General features: G+C 42.7%; 1 protein-coding gene across 1 annotated transcript in view; it reads right to left on the reverse strand.

The window, feature by feature from the left end:
* The window catches only part of GALNS (galactosamine (N-acetyl)-6-sulfatase), a 205,772-nt gene that overhangs the window by 96,586 nt on the left and 87,162 nt on the right, over nucleotides 1-22,024 (reverse strand). Inside the window, exons 8-9 of the mRNA XM_069216492.1 lie at nucleotides 13,757-13,896; nucleotides 10,137-10,240 (exon numbers count right to left, since the gene is read on the reverse strand). Of these exons, the coding sequence (XP_069072593.1) occupies nucleotides 10,137-10,240; nucleotides 13,757-13,896 (244 nt within the window). The remainder of the gene's footprint in view (nucleotides 1-10,136; nucleotides 10,241-13,756; nucleotides 13,897-22,024) is intronic.

A 22,024-nucleotide genomic window follows, 5' to 3' on the forward strand; every position in this document is an offset into this window, starting at 1 on the left:
AGAACCAAATCGCCATCATCAAAGACGATCCCTCAAGTTTGACGATGTCCAAAGGCCCAAAGAAATCAACAGCAATTCTTTCCCGCGCATGAGCAGGGAGATCGGACATTGTCAGGTGATGCTGGATCATCTTGGGAGACAGGCAGTTGCATAGATGACACTCCTTTGGTTCCCTCTCTACTTTCTCCTCCAAGCGAGGGAACCACACACGATCCCTAGGTTCCCTCTTGGTAGCCACAATGCCATGATGGCCTCGCCGGTATGACAATCCGGGATCGTCTTAGCACAATCCCTTCTTTCGTGACAGACAGTTCATCTTGGACATTGCAGTATTTTTTTAATTCACTTAAAGGTCAAATATTCATTTCTCTAGGACTGGGCTGCAATAATGTCTTTAAGGGCACACATCCTTATAACTACTGATAGTGGCAATGATCTGCTTAATGGGCTGAACTGCAGACATGCTGGACTTCACAAAGAGGTTGGTGTACTCCTCAGCAGTTTTCGATGTTGAACTGTGCCGCTGTAGGAGTACACGTAAGAAATAATTAGCAGGGTTTCCTACCTGGTTTGTGCACAACTGTATGTCACACTCTTGTAGAAGCAACCCCCACCTCTCAATGCAAGGGGGCATCTTGGCTGCTGATTGCCGAAAACAGTGAGTAACGCCTGGTGGTCAGTGATTGTGAAATGCTTTCCATACAGAAATACATGAAAATGTTCAAAGGCCCATACCACGCGGCATTCTGCTTTTCTGGCTGGGAATAGGTGCGTTCTGTGTCAGACAAACTTTGACTGGTATATGCCACACCGTGTCTCCGAGCATTTGGATGTCCACTATGCGGAGCAAGGATTGCTACCAACCCCACCGGTCTTGCATAAACAGTGATCTGTGTGTGCAATTTAGGATCAAAGTAAGCCATCTCAGTCGCAGTTACAATTGCATGTGTAATGCTTTGAAGCTGCAGTCACGTTAAGCAGACCATTGGAACTGGACATTTCATTTTGTCATGTCTCGCAAATGGGCACTCACGGTAGCAACGTCCCGATTGTACCTCGAACAATAACTGGCCATGCTCAATGAAAGACCATACTATGGTGACAACTTGTGGAGGACTGGTGGCTGAGAGAGCTTGTACTTTGTCAGGATCTGGAGCCATGCCTCCATCAGAAAATACATGTCCAAAGAACTTGAGATTTGTTTTGTGAAATTCATACTTTTTGGCATTTAAGGTGAGGTCTGCATCTGTCAGAAATGTACACACTTGTTTGAGAGCTTTATCATGCTCCTTTCGTGTTGCACCAAATACCAGTATATCATCAGTCAACTGAAGGCATGTGTCACAGGCTGAATAATCCTATGTATAACATCTTGGAGTTTTTCTGCAGCAGAGGATACCTTAAAGCTTAAATTTTATTTATCTAAATAAACCAACATGAGTCAAAAAAGTGGTAATGTACCTGCAGTTCTCTTCCAGTTCAAGCTGAAGGTAGCTTTTGTTCAGGTAAAGAGGGTCAAAAACTTTGGCTCCATTCAACTGCATGATCATATCAGCATGTTTGGGCCAAGATGTCTCTATGTCTCTCGATTGCTTGTTGACTTGGCGCATATCCACACAGAAGCACACTGCACCTCCACTGTCCTTTTTCTGCATTACCACGAAGGGCAACAACCATAGTGTGGGACCAGTAGAGCGCTAAATAATTGTCATGTTTCAGCAAAGCTTCTGGCTCCTTCTCCACCACTTCTTGTAGATGAAATGCTATCCTACGGTGTTGCTGTGCATTTCATATCATTTTGAGCCTCCTATACCATGAAACAGTGACAGGAACTGAATCACAATTTCAAGTTGTTTATTTAAGTTGTAATTGATGGATATCAGCCCCATGTCAATAGCAGTTGTTAAGATAAGTAGGGATGCACTATATGGAGTGCCGTGAAGAACGTGAGTTGGAGCCTTCCTAGACGTCTTTTAATGCCGCAGTATCACTATGAATGATCCTCAATTCTGCAGCGGTTTGGAAGCAGCCCATGTGTACAATTTTTTTATTGATGCTTTGAGTCATGGTGTATGGAATAGACTGTGAAATTGTTCAACTAGCATGATGTTATTCGATGCACCACTATCGATTACAAAAAGCTACCCAGTAACTGTTGACTTTCAGCTTGATTTTAGAGCAAAGTCCATGAGTTTTTCACTTTCTCAGCTCACTTGTTTCTGCCCTTCTTTTATCTTCTGTGTAAGCGGCAAGGCCCACCTGTGCATTTTTTTCACCTTTTGTCTAAGATCATTGTACATTCACTTTCCACACTGTCGCTCAATGGTAATATCAAAGAACCGTTGCAGGATGAACTTGATGGCAATCAACTTCGTTTAGATTTGACCTATCGCAGTTAGGGTGTTTTTTTGTCTTTGTAGATTTGGCAAGACTTGTTCTGGAACATTCTGGCATCCATCTTCTCCTCCTGCTATGATACATTTGTTTTTTTTCTTTGCTTTATAAGTGGTTACAAAGTGGTTCTCCTTTCCACACTCTTTACACGTTTGTCCAATGGCTGGACATTTATTCTAATGTGGAAATGAAAATCCACATCAGAAACACAGTTTCTGTTTCCGAGGATGTCGACTTATGAGCATCTGCTTGATTCTGGCGTCCACTCTTCATGACTTATGCCGATTCACCTCTTGCTGTTCCCACGTCATGTCAGCAGCTTGCAGATAGACACATTTCTCATCTCTAGCAGCCATTAATACCTCTTCCAGCCTCAGTGCCTCTTGAAACATACATTTTCTGAACGAGTCCGACAAGCAACCATCAATGACTCTGAGATGCATTCATTAAATTCACTGAATTTGCTATGTTAGATGAGCACATCAAGTCTTTCAACTAACTCATTCATCGTTTCACCAACTTGTCAGCTCGATTGTAAATGTACCTTTCATAATCGACGTCTGGTATTGGATTGAACTTGGCTCCTAACTCTTCTTTGATTTGACGATAAGACATTGTCTCAGTCTGTGACAGTTTTTTATGCCCTCCTTCTCTGTCACCAGCGAGATTCTTTTAAGTATTTCATGATTTTCTCATCACTTACTTCTTCCAGAGCATCTAAGAAATCATCAACAGTTTTGATACATGTGATCCATCTGGTGCCAATTTTCTGTTTTTTGGCAGTATCGAATGGTGTCAGAGGTTTCAGGAAAATAGCTGCAGTGTACTTCACCTTTCTTTCTTCTCACATTGAGAATAGGTGCAGCCTTTGTTGTGTACCTGAATCCGCACCTTCTGGAAGTACCTGCTCAGTACTTGAGCTTGGGTCGCCGTACCGGATGTGCTGCACCTTCTTCACTTTTGATAGTGAGTGCATTTTTTGTTTATTGCATGATCTGGTCTTTGCTTTAGTCTTTTTGTTTAATTCAAGTCATTTCTTCATGCTATTTTGGCAGGTTTCTCTTTCGGGCCCAACTCGTGACTTTGATAAGGGTGTGTTCAAGCTTCCTCGCTCAAGGCAAGATTCAGAATGTAATGGGTGCTAACTGCTACTTTGCACACATCGGCCTCTGGCAGGATTGAACCGGTGTGCCTGATGTTTCAGTCGGGACCACTGGTCTTACTGGTGAGTATATATTTATTTCTTGTACCAGATTATCACTGCCTTCTAGCATTTTCTTTGTACGAGTGATGGCTGGGTGTTGTGGTGCATCACCTTCTTTTTTTCTCAGCTTGTCTGGTAAGTCTTGGCGGGCTTTTACAACAATGCACCCTTGTTGGGCCTTCAACTTCTTCATGAGGCTTCATATGGGCTGGAGTGGAGCTTGCAATCCACATACACCAACTGCAGGCTTCTTCGTTTCAGCTTAGGCGCACATGGCACACACGCACATTTTTCTATTTCTTGCCAATTCTCAGGGAGAGCACTTCTGTTTCTTTGATGCACGTATCCCCCTACTTGTTGCCAGTTGTTGCGTCCTCCCCAACCCGGTACCATGCACAAGAACACACTACACATGGAGCTCGTAGTTAACAGAACATGAGTGACTATGGTTTGCAGCACTTGTGTTTTCTATGCTTTTTTAGTGTAGAATGCATCCTCACATCCCAAAATGGATGCGAGGATGCATTTACTGCTAAAATATACCTGTAAATGCTAGATTGGCATTTTGTGAATTTTTAGAAATGTAATGTAATTACATAAAACGAAATTATATGAATTTCACACACCCTACTCATGACCGCAAGCTTGAGAAAACACATATCACAAATTACATCTTCAAATATATCACTTGTGACATCACATTTCATTCATTGATGACTTTCCTTAAGTGGCTTTCAGGGAAGGAGACTGTAACGGACAAAGACTATGCTCTCTGTTCACATTCTGTTCGGCTTAAGGAAGGCCCAAACTGGTCCACTCAAAGGCAACTGGTACATAGAGCATGACTTTCTTGAAGTTCAGGCCCAGCAACCAAAGCACTAAAGATAGCTACAAAACTGTAGAACAGTGATTCTTGACCTTCTGACAGTGGACCCCCACTTAATCATTACTGGAACTCCGGGACCACCCACTAAATTATTATAGGAGTCCAGGGACGCACAATGAGTCATTACTGCAAGGTGGAGACCCCGGACTAATAATTTTGAATTATTTGAACTGTAAAGAATACACAATAGATACAGAAACAAGCATTCATCAAACACACACAACAAAATATCTTTTTTAAATCACAAATATAAAAAAAAAAAAATTGACATATAGTTTGAAGGTTTTCTAAGTTGAATTGAGACTGCTCATCATCCAAACTACATTCTGTTTGATGCACTTGCACAGCTCCTACTAATAAATCTCAGGATACTAATGCAACTTTTAGCCTTCAATTTCATATTCCTTCACATTTACAGAATATTTTCAAATTTCCAATAGTACATTTTATGTTTTTTTATTTATATACACCTTATTATTCTGTTAATTATGTTTTATTTTCCAAGCAGTTGCAGACCCTCTGAGTAGGCTTTACGTAGCCCCAGGGGTATCCGCACCATAGGTCAACAACCTCTGCTGTAGTACATTTTTCTAGGGTGGCTCAAAGCCTGCTACATATTTCTTTAGAAGATGCCAAGAAAAGCCTGAGAAAGGGGTGATGAGTGCAGGCTGGAACCCTAAGCACTCAAGGCACGGACAGAGCTTCAGGGGAGGATGACCAGTGCAGAGCATGGGCAAAGTGCAGAGTCTGTACTCTGTGACTGCATAACACTGCTGTAAGGCATGTTCAGTGGAATCAGGTAGAAAGAGTGCAGAGTTAAGGTATAGATGCACAAAAGGACAACATGTAAGACAATGCTGTTTGCAGACAAATTAGGCTCTTCAAATACCCCACTTCATCGTCCATGCATGGCCAGCCCAGTGGTTAGATTTTGCACCCAGAGCCTCCCAGGAACATGACTACTATGATCTCTGATTTCCATCTGCGATACGGCTCCTGGCCATTCTCATTGGCCACCTCTATTGGGCACGTGTCTGGGTTTAACCTCATGGACTGTGTGCTATGGTGTCCTTGAATCGAATGAATGATATAATCAGTGATATCATTCATGAGGGCATGTTTCTCTGCCAGGGTGAGATTGTGAGGTGTGCATGCAGTTAAAGGTGCATAGCTAATGTAACTTGCAACTGCTTGTTTTCTGTTTTTGCACTGCCTCACAGATCTTCATTTCTGTTTGCCAATGTCATCCGAATGGCGCCTATAGAACTCCAACTAAAGTTGTTTCAGTGCATTTGAACTATTTTTGAATTATTTACCCCTTCAAAATGGCCATAAATTCAACTGTGCACAGCCAGTTGCAGTTTGAAGGATGTTCTGACTACTGCACCCAGTCCCTATACACAACTTGCTGTTGTCATCAGGGTAAAAGGCGTTGCTGGAGGTTACACTTGTACACAGTCATTCTGCTTCTGACATCCCTTGGACAAAGCTATGACTAAGTGGATTGGCCACTGGAAGGCAGGATTAGCTTTTGACCACGCTTTTTGTCCAGTCCCCACGCACTGTGAACCACTTATCTCTGTCTTTGGCTGTATGTAGCATCTACTGCACAAAGGGCCGCCATGACCTGCATCTGGAGTCCTGTTCTGAACCACTGGCACATGGTGCCCAGTCTTTCAACAGCTTACCTCACTGTGCAAAGGCTTCAGCCATGTTAATTGGTAAACTGGTGCAATGAGTGGTCATCCACCAACCATAACGTGTCCATTGTCTATGCACTCAGACCCACCGCACAAGTCCTCTGGGCCTAAATCCTAGCATCAACCTGGCAGTGATAATAACCTTGCACATAATTTCTCACAAGCATACACAATGACACTATAAATACTATCACAGCTGAGCACTTAGCTGGACTCACATTTTTACAGAAAAAAGAAATGGAACAGCTATATATTAATCAAAGCTAGGATCAGAGTGTCACGTGGAAACCAGTAATGTGACTTGATGGCACAAGATTATAATCTGAACAAACTTTTGGATTATGCCATACAAAAACATGCAAGTCATTTGTATACATAACAATGGAGTTTATGTCTCCTTTGATAAATGAAAGGCCAGATGTACCTCGGTGTTTGCAATAACCTAATAGCGATTTTTTAGGATTTGCTATTACAGAAATCGCAAACAGTGATGTATGATGGTGCGTTTCAACCTGTTTGCGAATCTCAGTGGGTCACAAATAGACCTACTTCATTCACATTCATGAGGTAGGTCTCGCTTTGTGAACCATTGAGAATGGCATAAATCACAGGGATGGTGGCCTGCCAGGGTCAGCAGACCACCATGTCTGAGATTGCTTTTTTAATAAAGCAATTATTATATATATTTTTTAATGTAGGCCGTTTTCCTTGAAGGAAAACAAGATGAGTTTCAAATAGAAAATGAAAAGTTTTCTTTACATTTTTAAGGAGTAGGCAGCGGGCTGTGGGACCACTGCCTGCTCTTAAAAAAAAAATCCAACCACATTTGCAAACAGGAGGGGGTTCCGAGGGGACCCCTTATCATTTGCGAATGCGTTACCACCAACTTAAATTTCAGTTGCAAAACATTCTTACATCCCACTGCAAGTCGCTATTAAGAAGGGACGCTCTTAACACCCCTCCTTCCAAATACCGAATCGCAGACCCTATTTGCGATTAAGTAATAGGTTACCAAATCTCAAGTAGGGCTTTGCACATGCCAGAATGTTTTTTAGTGGTCGCAAGCCCGTTTGCAACCGCTAAAAAGTTTCGCACATCAGGCCCTTAGTTTCATCAATCACCCAAAGAAGTAATGCACATCAATGTCCCCAGGTAGTAAGGAGCCTGAATGCCAGTAGCCAATGACGATATCAGTGACCCCAAGATGTAAGGAGCATTAATAATGGTCCAAGTGGTAAAAACTATGAACGTGTCTGGCAGAAAATACCATTCATATCGTGCTGAGGCAGTAATAAATATCAATAGCCCCAATAATTAATGAACATAAATGGACTCAGGCACTAATATGATGTAATGGCATGAGGCATTAACAAACAGCTCTGGCCCCCAAGCAGCAAGAAGTCTGAATGGCACCACCCAGAAAGGAACATCAGTGGTCCAACGACGTAATGAGGCTCTAAGACTCCTGCATTAAGGAGCATTAATAGTCCAAAGTGGTCAAGAGCTTCAAAGGCCCTAGGCAACAATAGGAGCCAATCTCCCTTAGCATTTTTGACAACCAACAACCCCGGGCAGTAAGGAGCAGCACGCTCCTGAGGTAATAATGATTATTTATGGGCCCATGCAGTCAGAAGTATCAATACTGGCAAAGGAAATTAATGAAAGCCCATGGCAGTAACACACGCTGTTCATATTAAAAGCTTTAATTGTGATTTTTGTTACTAATATAGCTAGACATCAAACATAAAGAGAAGAAAATGAAATAAAGACAAATAAAAAAATGAGGAATGGGCTGACTGGCTTCTCCAAAGATCTTATTACATGTAGAATAATACCCACATCTTCAGTGACAGTTCCACGCCTCCTCATCTCACCACATCTCAGAACCAGTCATGGGCGCTAGGACTATGGCCTCTATGCCATGCCCTCACCTATTCAACGCCATGCAAACACCAATAGCAATGCTACCTTCTGACATTTATTACGAGGAATTTCCACAACAAATCGCAGCAAGAGGGTGGGATGTTCACAAGTTAATTGAATGTTGACTATCTCATTATTGACAGGGGCAGTCTCAGTCAAGAAGGCCTTTATCGGGAGACATTGCCAGGTAGAGGGCCTGAACTCAGTTGGGTGTGTAGGGCATTTAATGCATTCTGAAGATAGCAATAGATCCATTTGTTGCAGTCGTTTGGGGGAGTGATATACTAAATTCAGAAAATTATTCTGTACATGTCTATGCCTTTGGTTTGTAGACACTTGCCTTGTTCGCTCATAACAGTATCACCAAACCTTACTGGGAACGGTCATCTCAAAGTTAGTCTCCCATCGTTGTTTGGTGGCACCATCAACCACTGAAAGCAACCCATGTGCCATCATATACAGCTGTGCCACCCAACCCTTAGTATCGGTGGACAGATACATCTGTGTCAGAGGCAGGTACCCCCGGGGTTCGTGAGGAATATCTGCCCATTGCGTCAAGGCTGCATGTTGTAACTTAAAGTGTACAAATAGGTCTTGCGTATTAACGTCATCCAGAAATCAGAACTGTTCTAGCCTTAGAAAACTGCCTCCAGGAAACAGCTGGCCCATTCTGGTAAGAGCTACATGTTTCATTGTACCCTTTATGGATCTATCTGCAAAATGGGTGAAGGTTGGGTTAGATATAATACGCATTTCAGGGGTAGCTTAGTGGTCTGTATGGTACGCCGTGTCCCTGTGCCAAGACTATCACTTTGGGCATTGTGCGGTAACCAAATATATTGCATGGCCTGGGCAGCAATGTAATTAATCAAACCAAAGCCACCTTGTTCATATGATCTTATGAGTCTTTTTCCAGGTTAATCATGGTGTTTAAACCCCCACTCCCTCCTCTTCTGCCCACGTATACAAGCCTGGTACGTAGGACATGGACTTTAAAGATGAGGGACAGGTATATTTACAAAGTAAAGAAGTTTAGGGATGACCAGCATCTTTATCAGTGCAACTCTGCTGCTGTGGACAAAGAGTGAGCGAAGTAATGAACATCAAAGGTCCTGTTGCGGTAATCAGTAGGGCTGATGATCAATGACCCAAGCAAAAATGTGTTTCTAAATCTCACCCAGGTAATAGGGAGCATCAGGGACCCCATATATATAGATGTACCCACCATATTTAGCAGGTTCAAGTGAGTAGCTGCCTTTCATTTGAAAACATTGCAATTCACTTTCGCAATTATTGGGTGCCAATTGCGAACAAGGCACCCGAGCAGCGGTCATCTATCTCAGTCCCCTTTCACTGACCGCTACAAGTATCAGCTGCCCCATTATGCGGCCCACAACTGCAAAGATGGTATTAATTTAGCAAAAGATTAATTATGTCCATTCAGCATTTACCACAAAAATAAAACTCTTCAAAAAGAACAAACTTACGTAAAAGCGGAAGAGAATCATAGTTCACTAGAAGGAGCTCTGTATGGAATCTCATTTAAGATATTAACAGATGATGAAATACTTCTACAATAAAGAATCTAACAACATTCCCAGACACCTATAGCCTATTGGAAACCTATATCCTGCTTTCACAATATCTGGCCATTCCAGGGCCTTTCAGGACAAATTGCTGTCACCGCTTCTTGCAAAAGGAGAGGGGCTAAAGATCTGGTCTTATTACACTCCTTTAAGTGTCAACACTATGCTTCTCAGTCAAACAGTACCATCTTAACAAACAAACCCCAACACAATTTACCATAGCTCATTTACATTGTCCCTAACAGGAAGAAAAACACAAGGGACAATGTTAGGAAAACTTAGAAAAGTATTCAACACAAAACGTAAGTCTAATGAACAAAACTAAAAGCTGATAATTTTGCACATTACCCATCAGTCTCACAACCAAACAAAGAAGCACTCTCCAAACAGCCATCGTCAGCCATGTCCACTTTAATAACTAGAGCTCTGTTACGCAGTCTTACCTGCCCGGCAGAGATGTGCCCAGGCCACCAAGCAATGGCTGGCTCCCTCATACCGCCTTCAAAGGTTGTCTGCTTTCCACACAAAAATGGCGCATTGCTTCCACCTGGGAAAAAATGGTGATTGTAAAAGAGAGAATTAATGTGACTTCAAGATGAATCATTGTAGTGTCTCATGTCAGTGACTGAGTGGCAAAGTGTATGACAGCGTGAGTGTAAAGAAATTGTGCAGTGCTATGATGGACTGCAAAGTGGATTTTTAGAGGGTCTATGATGCTGTATGTGTAGAACCCTCATAGAGACCTGGGGAATGGGCTGCTGAAATGAACTGTTGTAGCTCAGTGATACAAAAATTAACTTTACATGTCAGTACTACAGAGACGACAACTGTGGTCATAAACGGAATAACAGTATTTGTCCTCTGTACAAAAAGATCTGTTCCTACGCTTACAATAAATACCTGGCTTTTTTTGGAATTCACAAATGATTCCAGTAGTATGCCTGGGAAGGTGCAGCTGGGAACAGCTCCGAATTTGGGGATATCCTTCCCATTCCCATCTTGGAAAAAGATGTGTTCTTGCTCGTCATATGCAAATTTCCAGGGTTAGAATGGAAATTGAAAGGTTTATGAACAAATGCATATGTTTATGGGTGTTTCCAAAAGTTCAAGGGTACTTTTGAAAAGTTTGACTGATGGCCATAATGGCTGAAGGTACCATCCGTCAAACGTTTCCTACATTAACAGACCAACAGGAACCACTATGATGGCAGGTGCTATCAATGTAGTGAGTTGTTTTCCAGGTCGACAGACAACTCCAAATTGGGTGGGCTTGGAATGGAAGAGGAACTGTCCTTCATCATCCCAACGGTGCAAACTCCATCTGGCAAACTCTAAATCAGGCTCTTTATCTTTGCAATGGTGCAATATCGCTGCTCTTCTCCCTTTCCACAACCCTTTCTGTTTGGAAAGTTGCAATACCCCTGCCCTACTTTCAGTGAGCTTTGCCCATTTTCTACCTGCAAATCACAATGGACCACTCTTTACTGTTACTTTCAGCCTTTCTGGACTCTATCTTAATCTTTGATCGCCCTCACTCCTCTGAGCTCAGTTATTCCCTCTGCCATATCTCCACTGTTGCCCTCATTCACCCATGCACAGTGTCTCCTCACTCTCCTGAGGACAGCACCCCGTGTTATACCATTGCTACTTGCAAGCCAATACCCCTGCTTGTTCGGCTCAAACCAAAGGCTTCCTTCCCTACTATTAGTCCTGGGGCAGCCCTTTTATCCATTCAACTCAAACAGTGACACTTTTGCTGTCTTTAATCCTTTTACCTCCCTTATTCCCCTCAACAACGTATACCTCCTCATCCACGTGGACACACTCACTCTCCTAAGCCACATATCCCGGCTCTCCCCTAAACTATGCACCCCCCCCTCCCACCCTTCACTAGTTCCCTGGTCCCATAAATTCAGTGCTTTTCATCCTCATTCCCGAGAATCTTATGACTGTCCTTTCTACACTGAACCAAACATGCTCCTTGGTCCTCTTCTGAACAAGACTCCCTCCCTCTCCTGAACCACATAGCCCTGCACCTCTCTCAATCAGTTCTCCTCTTCATACTCTCAACCAGGACCGCCCTCTCAAACTCTACAACAAAGTAATGTTATGCTTATGGGTGGCAGTATATGTTCCAAAAATCCATTGCCTCATGTGTAGGGTCAAAGTGGGATGATGGCTTCTCAGTGTGCATTGTGGTCTGATCATGCATGAATTCTGATGGGTCCTGTGAGGGGTTGTTTGCCTTTAAATTTTTGTTACAGATTGTGCACCATACATCTTAGATTCATCTGAAGGATGATCAAACTGGGTTCAACAATTCTCCATTAACGGGCATTTGTGTTGCTGCAAGATGGACTGGACACATGCTTGTGGTACAGTTTTAGACTATGTGCCAGGCCATAGGAAATGGGTCCACTTCTTCCCCCAAACCTAGTCCCCCATCTAATTCTCCTGATTCTGAACCAAGCTTCTCCAACTCATTTACCCTAAAGCAAGTGCCCCATTAAACCCTTGAAAGAAAGCCCCTACCTCAGTATCAGCAACCAAGTGTGCTCCCTAAAATTGTTAAAAACAGCCCTCTCACTTCTCTTAACTAAATGCCTTATCACACTTTCATGGAATTTCTATGTAATTTTAAGTCTCCCCAACCTCTAGTCTCACTCAATCGTACTACTCAGTTTATTTTTCCCCTCCAGTGTTAGAATCTCATTTGTTTTCAGTCTTCAGTTTCCCTCACTCACTTGAACTATAGATTTCATTCCCTCAACCTCCTTCTCCTTCATTCCCACAACTCATTGTATCTTTTAGTGCCATAAACTACAGGTAACAATCCTGACCCTGTTCCTAAGTCTTTCCTCCTTGTTCTTCGGCCTCAGCAATTTGACAACCTTTTCCATTTCACTGTTGTGAGCCTTCTTACTTACACATACCGGTATCAGGCTGTGTTATTCAACCATCTCTGTACAGACCCACTGCACATGTATCAGTCAAGACATTCTTCTTTTCTTGCAAGTGCCTTTCTACAGGATGGGCATGTAAGGTGGCTTCCTTTATCAACAACGATGAATCTACCTTTTCGTGTCTGAAAAGATATTAGTGAATGTTTCAGCCCAGCTGCAAATCTGCAGGTGGAATGTGGCTTTGTCTGATGGTGCACACATCGGTGGGAGTTTCAACTTAATTTAAAGCAATATCAGTATTGGCAGATATAGTACTATATAATGGTACAACTCAACCCTGAGTGGTAAGAAACATATATGCCCACCATTGTCAGTTACACACAACAGTAGTAGCTACTTAAAGAAGCCACCAATATCTTCAAAGGTCTCTGATACACAGCAGCTGGTGGCAATATTCATTAGCTACTACTGGTACTGATAGGCACCTGGGCTTAGCTACAGCTGCTAGAGGTACCTATGGAAACTAAGTACAGGAGGTGGCTATAAGTATCACTATACACCAACCACCAATGATACGCATAGCCATTAGGTATAACTAAATGCGGCACAAATACAGTGAAACTCATTGTTGGCAGTGGTACCCATAGGTATTTGGTACATACAGAAATCAGTCCTACCTTTAGCTGCCAGTGATTTCTGTAGGTACCAAATACCTATGGGTACCACTGCCAACAATGAGTTTCAATGTATTTGTGCCATATTTAGTTATACCTAATGGCTATGCGTATCATTAGTGGTTGGTGAACAGTGCTACTTATAAATTATATCACTAATGATGCCCATAGCCAGCAGTGACAAACTATAATTAGCAGTGGTGACTGCTGGCAGAGGCATCTATATCCCACAATAGTTCCTAAAGTCACTGCTAATGAGAGTGGCAGCCAGCGATACCTATAGCTTCCCATGACACCAAATAGTCCCCTGCACTACTTGAGCATCTGTATTTTATGCTTGATGCCCACCAGTGTCTTACAGTATGTTAGAAATTAACTCATATCTTATCTTTGAGTGTGTGTATAATAATTTGGCTAGAGTAGATGGACGTCCACATATGTGGATCCTTACAAGATAAATGCTGGCAACAACCCCCAGAGTCCTACCTTCATTAGGTGCAGAAATGAGAGCTGCTCCGTTATCAGATGTCAGAAACACAAAGGTCTTCTCTGCAATGCCCAGGTTCTGGAGATGTGCCAGGATCTGTCCAACACTATCATCAATCTCCCGCACTGCATCACCATACCTAGAAAAAACACAGAAAGCCTTACCATTGGCTTCTTCATAACAAGGTTATCACAAAGACCATCAACAGCCTGACCAGTCCTCGCAACACTACTTCTGAACACAGAAAGACAAAACATTACTGTAGGAAATTGGGTTATGGGTCGGGGGGTGAAACCCTACTAAAGCACCAACCACAATTCTTGTCAGGATGAAACACAAGCAAACCCCAAAATAACCTGTACTTAACCCTCTGGTAGCTTGGCACAGAAGAGTCAGTCTTACCTTAGAGGCAATGTGTAAAGTAGTTATGCAGGACTTCAAACAGAAATCAAGTGAAAACACAGAACAGGAAAAATGCCACACCAATTTAGAAAGCTAGAGTAAAGTTTAATAAAATATTTGAGATTAAAATGGCAATCAGTAAGAAAAGGGATATGCAATTTTAAAGGTTTTAAGGGTTTAGATAAAAATAGTGCATAAAAGCGCAAACTGTGGCTACCTGATCGCGCCAGACCAGAACAAAGTTACAAGTTCAGGCCGACCACGATGGAGTGCAGGGCAGCTATAGGGGCCCAGTTAGGCCCGCTGAACAAAGTACCTTAAATCCTGATGTGCGGTCTGCACTGTGATCCTTTGCGAGCCTTCATATTGTCCAATTTCAGTGCCAAGGAGCTGCAAGGTCTGCGGTGTAAGGACCTGCATCGTGTTGCATCATGCTGCATTGGTTCCTTGGAAGTTGTGTGTTGAGACGTTACATCGAGTCTCATTGGTCCGATTGGCTGGGCGGCGAGGATTGGAGTTGCTTGGCATTGATTCAGTTGAGGCTGGCAGTTGCGTGGTGAGACTATGCGGGGCTACAAGATGGTTCTGGTAAAGCTTGTACTTAGCTGTGCAGTGAGCCATTGCGAGGCTTCACATAGTTTTGGTGAGAACCACATCTGGGATGGCAAAGCACCTCTATCCCCAATTCCAAGGGTATAGGACTAGAGGGGCACTATTTGGGGGTTTAAGACTCACATGAGGGAGTGTGCAGGGACAAGAGAGTTGGAGCCTTTTCTGCCCCTGTGGCTCTGATCTGGACATCAGCCAACTAGCCCCTGGAGTCATTCTTGTGGTGGTCCAGGGTTTAATATGCAGGTTCAGACCTTCTCACTCAGGCAGCAGAGTACCAGCTCTTATTGCAGTTCAGCAGCACAGCAGTCCTTCTTATGACACCTACACTGGTACAGTTGTGTAATGAAGAGTTGGGTCTGATCATCCAATATTCACAGCTGGTGCCAGCATTGGATTTCCTGCCCTGTCCCTAGCTCTGGGGGAACAAACAGCTAGTGTCAAATCCTTTGTGACTGTGTTGAGGTAGAGGCTTTGTGATGTGTAAGTGTGGTAGGTGATAGGTCCGCCAACCTATCAAGTCAGAAATGGCCCACCATGCCAACACATATTCCATTTATTTTCACTGTCTAGGAGCAATGCACAAAGACCAACTCCAAGCTATACCTAGTTATGTGACCCACAATACAGGCTGCAGGCACCAAATGGGTGAGACAAGAAAATACCAACTTTCTAAAAGTTGTATTTTCAGACTTAAAATCTGGCTTTACCCTTATCTGTTTCCAATTGAAAGTTATGACCTAGTAAATTTAATAGGGTAACCCAATGTTATCCCATGGGAGAGACAGGTCTTGCTGTAGTGAAAAACACTTTTAGGAATTTTTCATTACCAGGACATGAAAAAGGTTAAAAGTACATGTTCAACCTTTAATAGACACTGTACACTGCCCTCTGGGTTGTTTAAGAGCCTACCCTAGGGGTGACCTATTTATTAAAAACTGAGGCTTAAACCTGGCAAAAGGTTTATTTTGGCAGGTTGAAATGGCAGTTCAAAAGTGTCCGGGAGGCCATAGACCTCAGTAAAAGGCTATTTAAGTAGGTGGCGCAATCAGCTCACTAGTAGCATTAAATTTACCAGCCCTAGGTACAGGTATTATCACTTTACTAGGGACTACAAGTAAGTTAAATATGCCAGCTGGATGAAGCCAATCCTGCCATGTTTAAGGAAGAGAGCACAATCACCTTAGATCTGGTTAGCAGTGGTAAGTGTGCAGTGTCGTAAGACCAGCAAAAATGAAGCAGGTAAAAACAAGGGGGCCGAAGGCAAAAAGCTGAGAGAAAACCATGCCGAGGCTGTCAGGTCTAACAATTACCTTGTCCTTAACATTCACAGATAGGCACAAGACTTGTTCTTCACTTCTGAGTGTGCACACAACGCTTTTCATTGGTTTAATATTCTTCGGTAGAAACACAACCATTTACATGGGCTAACTACTGTTGTCTACAGACCAGTGGTTCTTAACCTGTGATCTCTGGTCTTCTGGCGCTATGCCAACGAAAACTCAGAGGATCTGTGACTGTTCAGAAAATTAAACAATATTAGCAGGTTAATAAAGTAAATGTGCATAGAGAAGGAAAATTGAAAATGTTGAACACTATAAATATGAAGGAAATTCAAGTAGGATGCTAAACATTAAGTTGGTTTCTTTAGCTTGATTTGTAGGCATAGCACAAGTACCACAAACCGTAGCATGGGCCACGATTGGTGGTCTCAATTGAAACCGTAGTAGGCTCTGATAAAAAAAATAGGAGGATGCATTGGGAGCAGAAAAGATATAATGATTTGATAGTTAGTAGTATAGCACCTTGTGTTTTCAAAGAAATAAAACCACATTTTGAAAAGCTCCAATGTTCTCATTAAAATTAACATTTTTTTTTTTTTTTTGGTTTGAGAATTAAAGAAAATATTTAATAATCTGTGTATTTATTTATTTATATTCATTCGGTCTAAATGTTTAGACCATTAAAATTCAGAATAACAATCTTACATAATAAAATTTGGGCCATTAAAATTCATAATAACAATCATACATAGTAATAATAAAACCCTGTAGCCGGCATTCAGATAAATATCGATAGTGCGTTCCTTAAAACTAAGGCTATGATCATACTTAAAATACAATAAAAGAGTTGTACAAGGTGATAAAAGAACTTGAATAAAAGACTTGTGTCCATCATGCAGATATATACAGTTAGTACCTTCCATGAAACTGTAACCAGTATCATGGCCAGTTTATGAGCTAATGTATTTCTTATCATATCTAAAATATTTTATAAAATGTCGTGGCAATTAGGCTAAAAATTCATCTCTGTAAACTTATAGGGTCTCAGCTTCTCATATGAGAGACCGCGAGCTCCTAAAAAGGTCCCTAAAAAGACCACATGAAGATTAAATAAAATCACATCTATATCAGAATACATAACACATCTAAAGGTTAAAAAGCAGAAATAAATATATCTTATTAAAACCTCCTTCTGTAAACAAAAAAAAGTACCTAGCCGACTCGGGGACCCATGGTTAAGATGAACCTACGACGGATAGACCAGGCTTCGGACAAATATTTGGTGACTGAGCTAACTACCAGTATAGATGTATCATATTTGCATATTCTGATGGCGTTGGCTCGGTCCTGCAGTAATAAGTTTTTGCACAGAGGAATGATCCACTTCCCTCTAGGGCTCTTGTAAAGGGGGCAGAAAAACAACATGTGCTCAATTGTTTCCTTACATTGGTGACAGAGTATACATCTGTCAGTCAAAGAGTTGCTTGATGACCAACGTGCCGTGTAGCTGTTAATATGCAAGATGCCATATCTTAGCTGAAGAAATAAGGCACGAGCACATGCAAGCATAGGGAGGTCCATGAAGTTCTCGGGCCGGGGTTCGTGTTTGAGTTGGAGGAATTCTATTGTTAGCCTACCAGCCCTGTTACGATGGAGAAGATCTTCATTGGTTTTCTCCCAATATCTCCTTTTGACAAGTTGCCTAGCGTTAGCAGGAATCAGTTCTGGGTATTTCCAATAGTGGGGAAATCCTAGTTTGTCCCAGGCAGATTTCATCTCCTTCAGCCAAAGGATTTCTTTCAATCCCTGTGGAGATGCTATAAGTTCTCTTATCGCCACCATGAATGGTTCAAGTTTGTCAGTTTTCCATAGACGGATCCAGTAAGAGAGTGGTCTCAGACCCGCTGTGGTTTTAATACTATTTAATCCTAAGTCGAGCCTGAGAGGGGTCATTGGTGTGCCCTTCCCTAACCTGGAAACCTGTCTGAGGAAATTATTTTCTTTAGTTTGTAAAGTGTCCAATTTTCTGTGGGAACCCCAAAGTTCCGCTCCATACAGGGCCGCCGCACGGATTTGGACATTGTAAATCTCTGCGATTTTATTCAGGGGGGGACTCACTGCCATTTTAGACTTGCGTACTAGAGCCCCACCTCTTTGACTTATAATAAGTGCCCCTTTATCAATAGCTGCCTCCCAATTACCTGTGTTCGTTAGCCTGATACCTAGGTAATCAAACTCTTCCACTTTTTCCAACGGGATTGAATTCATTACTATTCTTGCACGGGATCGTTTCCTTGAGGTGCTGTATATCATAAGTTTCGTTTTCTTGACATTGACATTCAGCCCATAGTCTCTGCAAAAGACCCAAAATTGATCGACCAAATTTTGAATTCCCATTGGTGATTTAGCTAGCAAGATTGTGTCGTCCGCATATAGCAGACACAGTATTTTCTTTCCAGCCAGTTTGGGCGAGTCGTTTATACAATTCTCAAAATATTGAATACAGTTGTTTCTGTATAGCAAAAAAAAGAGTGGGGGCTAGGACACAGCCCTGTCTAACTCCTCTTTTGATGGCTACAGGGTCTGTCAGCTCACCATCCTTACCGCATCTAATTTGTGCATAAGTGTTATCATGCAGTCGGACAATGAGTTTCAAGAGGCCGGTTGGGACCCCCATATTGGATAGTGCATATTCCTGGGGATCAAGTCAAATGCGGCTCTAAGGTCAATGAAGACCACATACAGATTCTCCCCCCCCATCCCCCAGGTCCACATTCTTCCATTTAATTGCCAGGAATCTCAGGGCTTGGTCTATGGTGCTAACTGCGGGTTTGAACCCCGCCTGTAAATCAGATATGGCTTCAGACTCCGAAATCCATTCATCAAGATGAAACAAAAGTTGCTTTTCATAGATTTTTTGGGAGTTATCAAGTAGACATATTGGTCAATAAGTGGCAGGGTTATTGGGACTACCTTTTTTGAAGATGGGAACTATCTCGGCCCCTTTCCAGGAAGATGGGGCAGGAGCTCCTGCTGCAACTGCATTACAGATTAGGTTAAGATAAGGTGCCCATATATCAGGTCTTGTCTTATATAGATCGCCCGGGATCTTATCAGAGCCAGGGGCCTTTCCTCAATTCAATGAAACAATTGCAGCTCTAGTTTCAGCTAGGGTCAATTTAATCGGGTGGCCCCATGAATTATGGGCTCATCGGGGGCCCTATAAAATACTTCAGATGGGCCTTCGTATAGTTAACCAAAGTGCTCAGCCCATACTGCAGAGAGAATTTAAGTGCCGGGCAAAGAAGTGGGATCTCTACAGTCATCTGCTATCAGTTTCCAAAACCTGGAAGTATCGTTTGATATAGCAGTCTCCAAAATAGCTGCCCATCTGGCCTCCTCCCAGCTTCTTCGCGCCTTAGAGCATTCCTGTTTATAATCCTTCCTTGCTTTTCTTATGAGCTCTGAGTGGCCTTCTTTTAATGATCTCAATAGGTTATGCTGTGCTTCCCTGCATGTGTTACTGAACCACCGTGCACAGCACTTTTTCTTAGGTTTGCTAATAATCTCTTTTGTAAAGAGATACTTTAAAGAGTTAAACAGTTCAGTGTGGGCTGCTAAAAGCCCATCACCATCCTCAGTGTGTAGAAGCATACGCTCCATTTGATCAGCTAATAAGTTGTATATTGATGTGAGGTGTTATGGGGATGTAATAACAGACTCCCATTTTACATTACGTCTATTATTAGATAGGGCGAGCTGTTGTGCATATGCCTTAGAATGGGGTGCTTCAAGCGAAGGGAGGAGGCCTCTGGTCGATAAGATCAGCGGGTCGTGATCACTCTCATCGTGCTCTTGTACCCTTGTGTCAAACATGTGGCCCCACAGTCGAATATCAAGTAGAATATAGTCAATCTGGCTCCTGTGGACTCCACGCCTAAAAGTGGAGTGCAGGTTAGTGTCTGAACGGGAGCGACCATTGCAAGCTCGGAGACCGTGTGTTAATGTAGTATCAGCCACTTGGCGCGCTGTTTTATTCAATCTAGGTCTTTTATTTGAGACTAACTGAGGGATACCCCAATAGGCATCCTCTTCTTTGTATAGCTCTTGGACCAGAGGGTTGGGCTCAAATGCAACATTAAAGTCCCCTGCAATTAGGATGAAATGGGATGAGATATTGTTATGGAGAAAACTATCCAATAAGGACAGGGCATCAGAGTCGTAGTGACTGCCCACACTCCTAATATAGATATTAATTATTAATAAAGATCTCTCCTCAAGAGTCGATACTAGTAAGGCCTGTAAGTCAGGGCAGCCCATATCTATGACTTCAACCTTGCACCTGAGAGAACTACTTAACCATATAAGTAGCCCTCCTGATGGTCTCCCAAAGGACATCTTACGTGCTGCAACCCAATAGCTTTTGAAGCCTAATCTGTGTTTGGGTCCCAGTGCCCATGTTTCTTGGAATAGACAAATCTGATGTTCGTCAATAAATTGGCCCCATCCAGGACTTTGCAATTTACTCTCCAACCCTGCTATATTCCAGCTAAGAACCGTGTCAAGAACATTTGTTTTAGCATGCCCAACTTCTCTCGGGGTATTGCTCCCTGAAAGAGGAGATGCAGCCAATAGCCTTACTGTTCCCCACGAGCATACAATGACCCTTTTCTTTCTTACCCTGTAATTTGTTCGCCCCACTGAGTACAGCACCAGCCACAATCATATCTGATAAATTGACAGAGGGGGTAGGCCCAGAGTTGTGGGGGGCGCTTATCGTGGGTGATTCCCCCTCCTCGTTGGCTGGGCATATAATACTCTCGGAAATTCCCAGATTGCCGGAATCTATCAAGGTCAATGATGTGGAAGGAGTAAAACCACTAAGGGCAGGGTAAACGATGAGCTCAGTTTCATATCAACTCATGTCCACTCCCCGTGGTCCATCACTTAGTCAATCTATCTCAGAGAGAGAAGCCGAGGAACGTCTAGGGCCTAGTTCGGGGTTAGACTGTAACTGGATGTCAGGGGAGACTCTGTGCACCAATGGCAGCTTGCTATACGCAATTGTCGCAGATGGAGGATAAAACACTTGTAATCTACACAGAGAAACTTCCCCTGCTAAAGGATAAGGTCTATTAGCATGTATTGATGTATAATTGGTTCTGTAGTTTTGTGTTTTGTTGTGGTTTGGATCATAGTCCCCAGCTTCAGAGGGGGATCCACAGAAGGGAAAAGTTTAAGAACTGCAGGTCTAGATGCAAAAGCACACCTTCATCTGCACTACACCCAGGTACAAACACAGGCACTGTTTAGAAAATACCCTCGAGAGAAGGAATAGACACATATAGAACTATTTTGACCTTAAAGTTCGAGGTAATACACACATAATGAGATACACTAATGGCAGTACATCCTTAAGCAGTCATGTATTTGGTTTTAGCACAACTGAAATTATGCCCTTAGTCATGTGGCGCCTGGCAGGACAGATATAATACTGCATTACTGTCCGCGTAGTAGGCACAGGGAACACACTAATGATGGCCCGTTGTAAAGATTATCATTCCCCATGTGCTAAGGAGGGTGCATGTTCACCATCACACATTGATAGTGCTAACTCACAGTTCCACCCTCTGGCTGAGGTCATTGGTCTATAAGGTGCGACCAATACCATGCAAATAATCAGAGGATATGTCTTCAGGCAGCTGGGGCAAGCTGTGCTTGTTAGGCTGAAAAGATGGCTGCCAAGCCTCACAGGGATACGGGGGTGGAGGGGAGGGGAAGAAGTCCAAAAATATGTATTATTCCGGTTAGTAGTAGTACAGCAAGCACGGGGTCAGAATGCTTGTTTACAGAAGCAATTGCTATGACTGCAGGTAATTCAGGAGCACCTAGGAGTGCTTAGGCTAAGCAAGCAAGGAAGTCAAACACCTGCTAAGTCTTACTCTCTGACTGACCACCTCCTTACCGTGTCAC

The sequence above is a fragment of the Pleurodeles waltl genome, chromosome 12, assembly GCF_031143425.1.
Source record: "Pleurodeles waltl isolate 20211129_DDA chromosome 12, aPleWal1.hap1.20221129, whole genome shotgun sequence".
NCBI classification, from domain to species: domain Eukaryota; kingdom Metazoa; phylum Chordata; class Amphibia; order Caudata; family Salamandridae; genus Pleurodeles; species Pleurodeles waltl.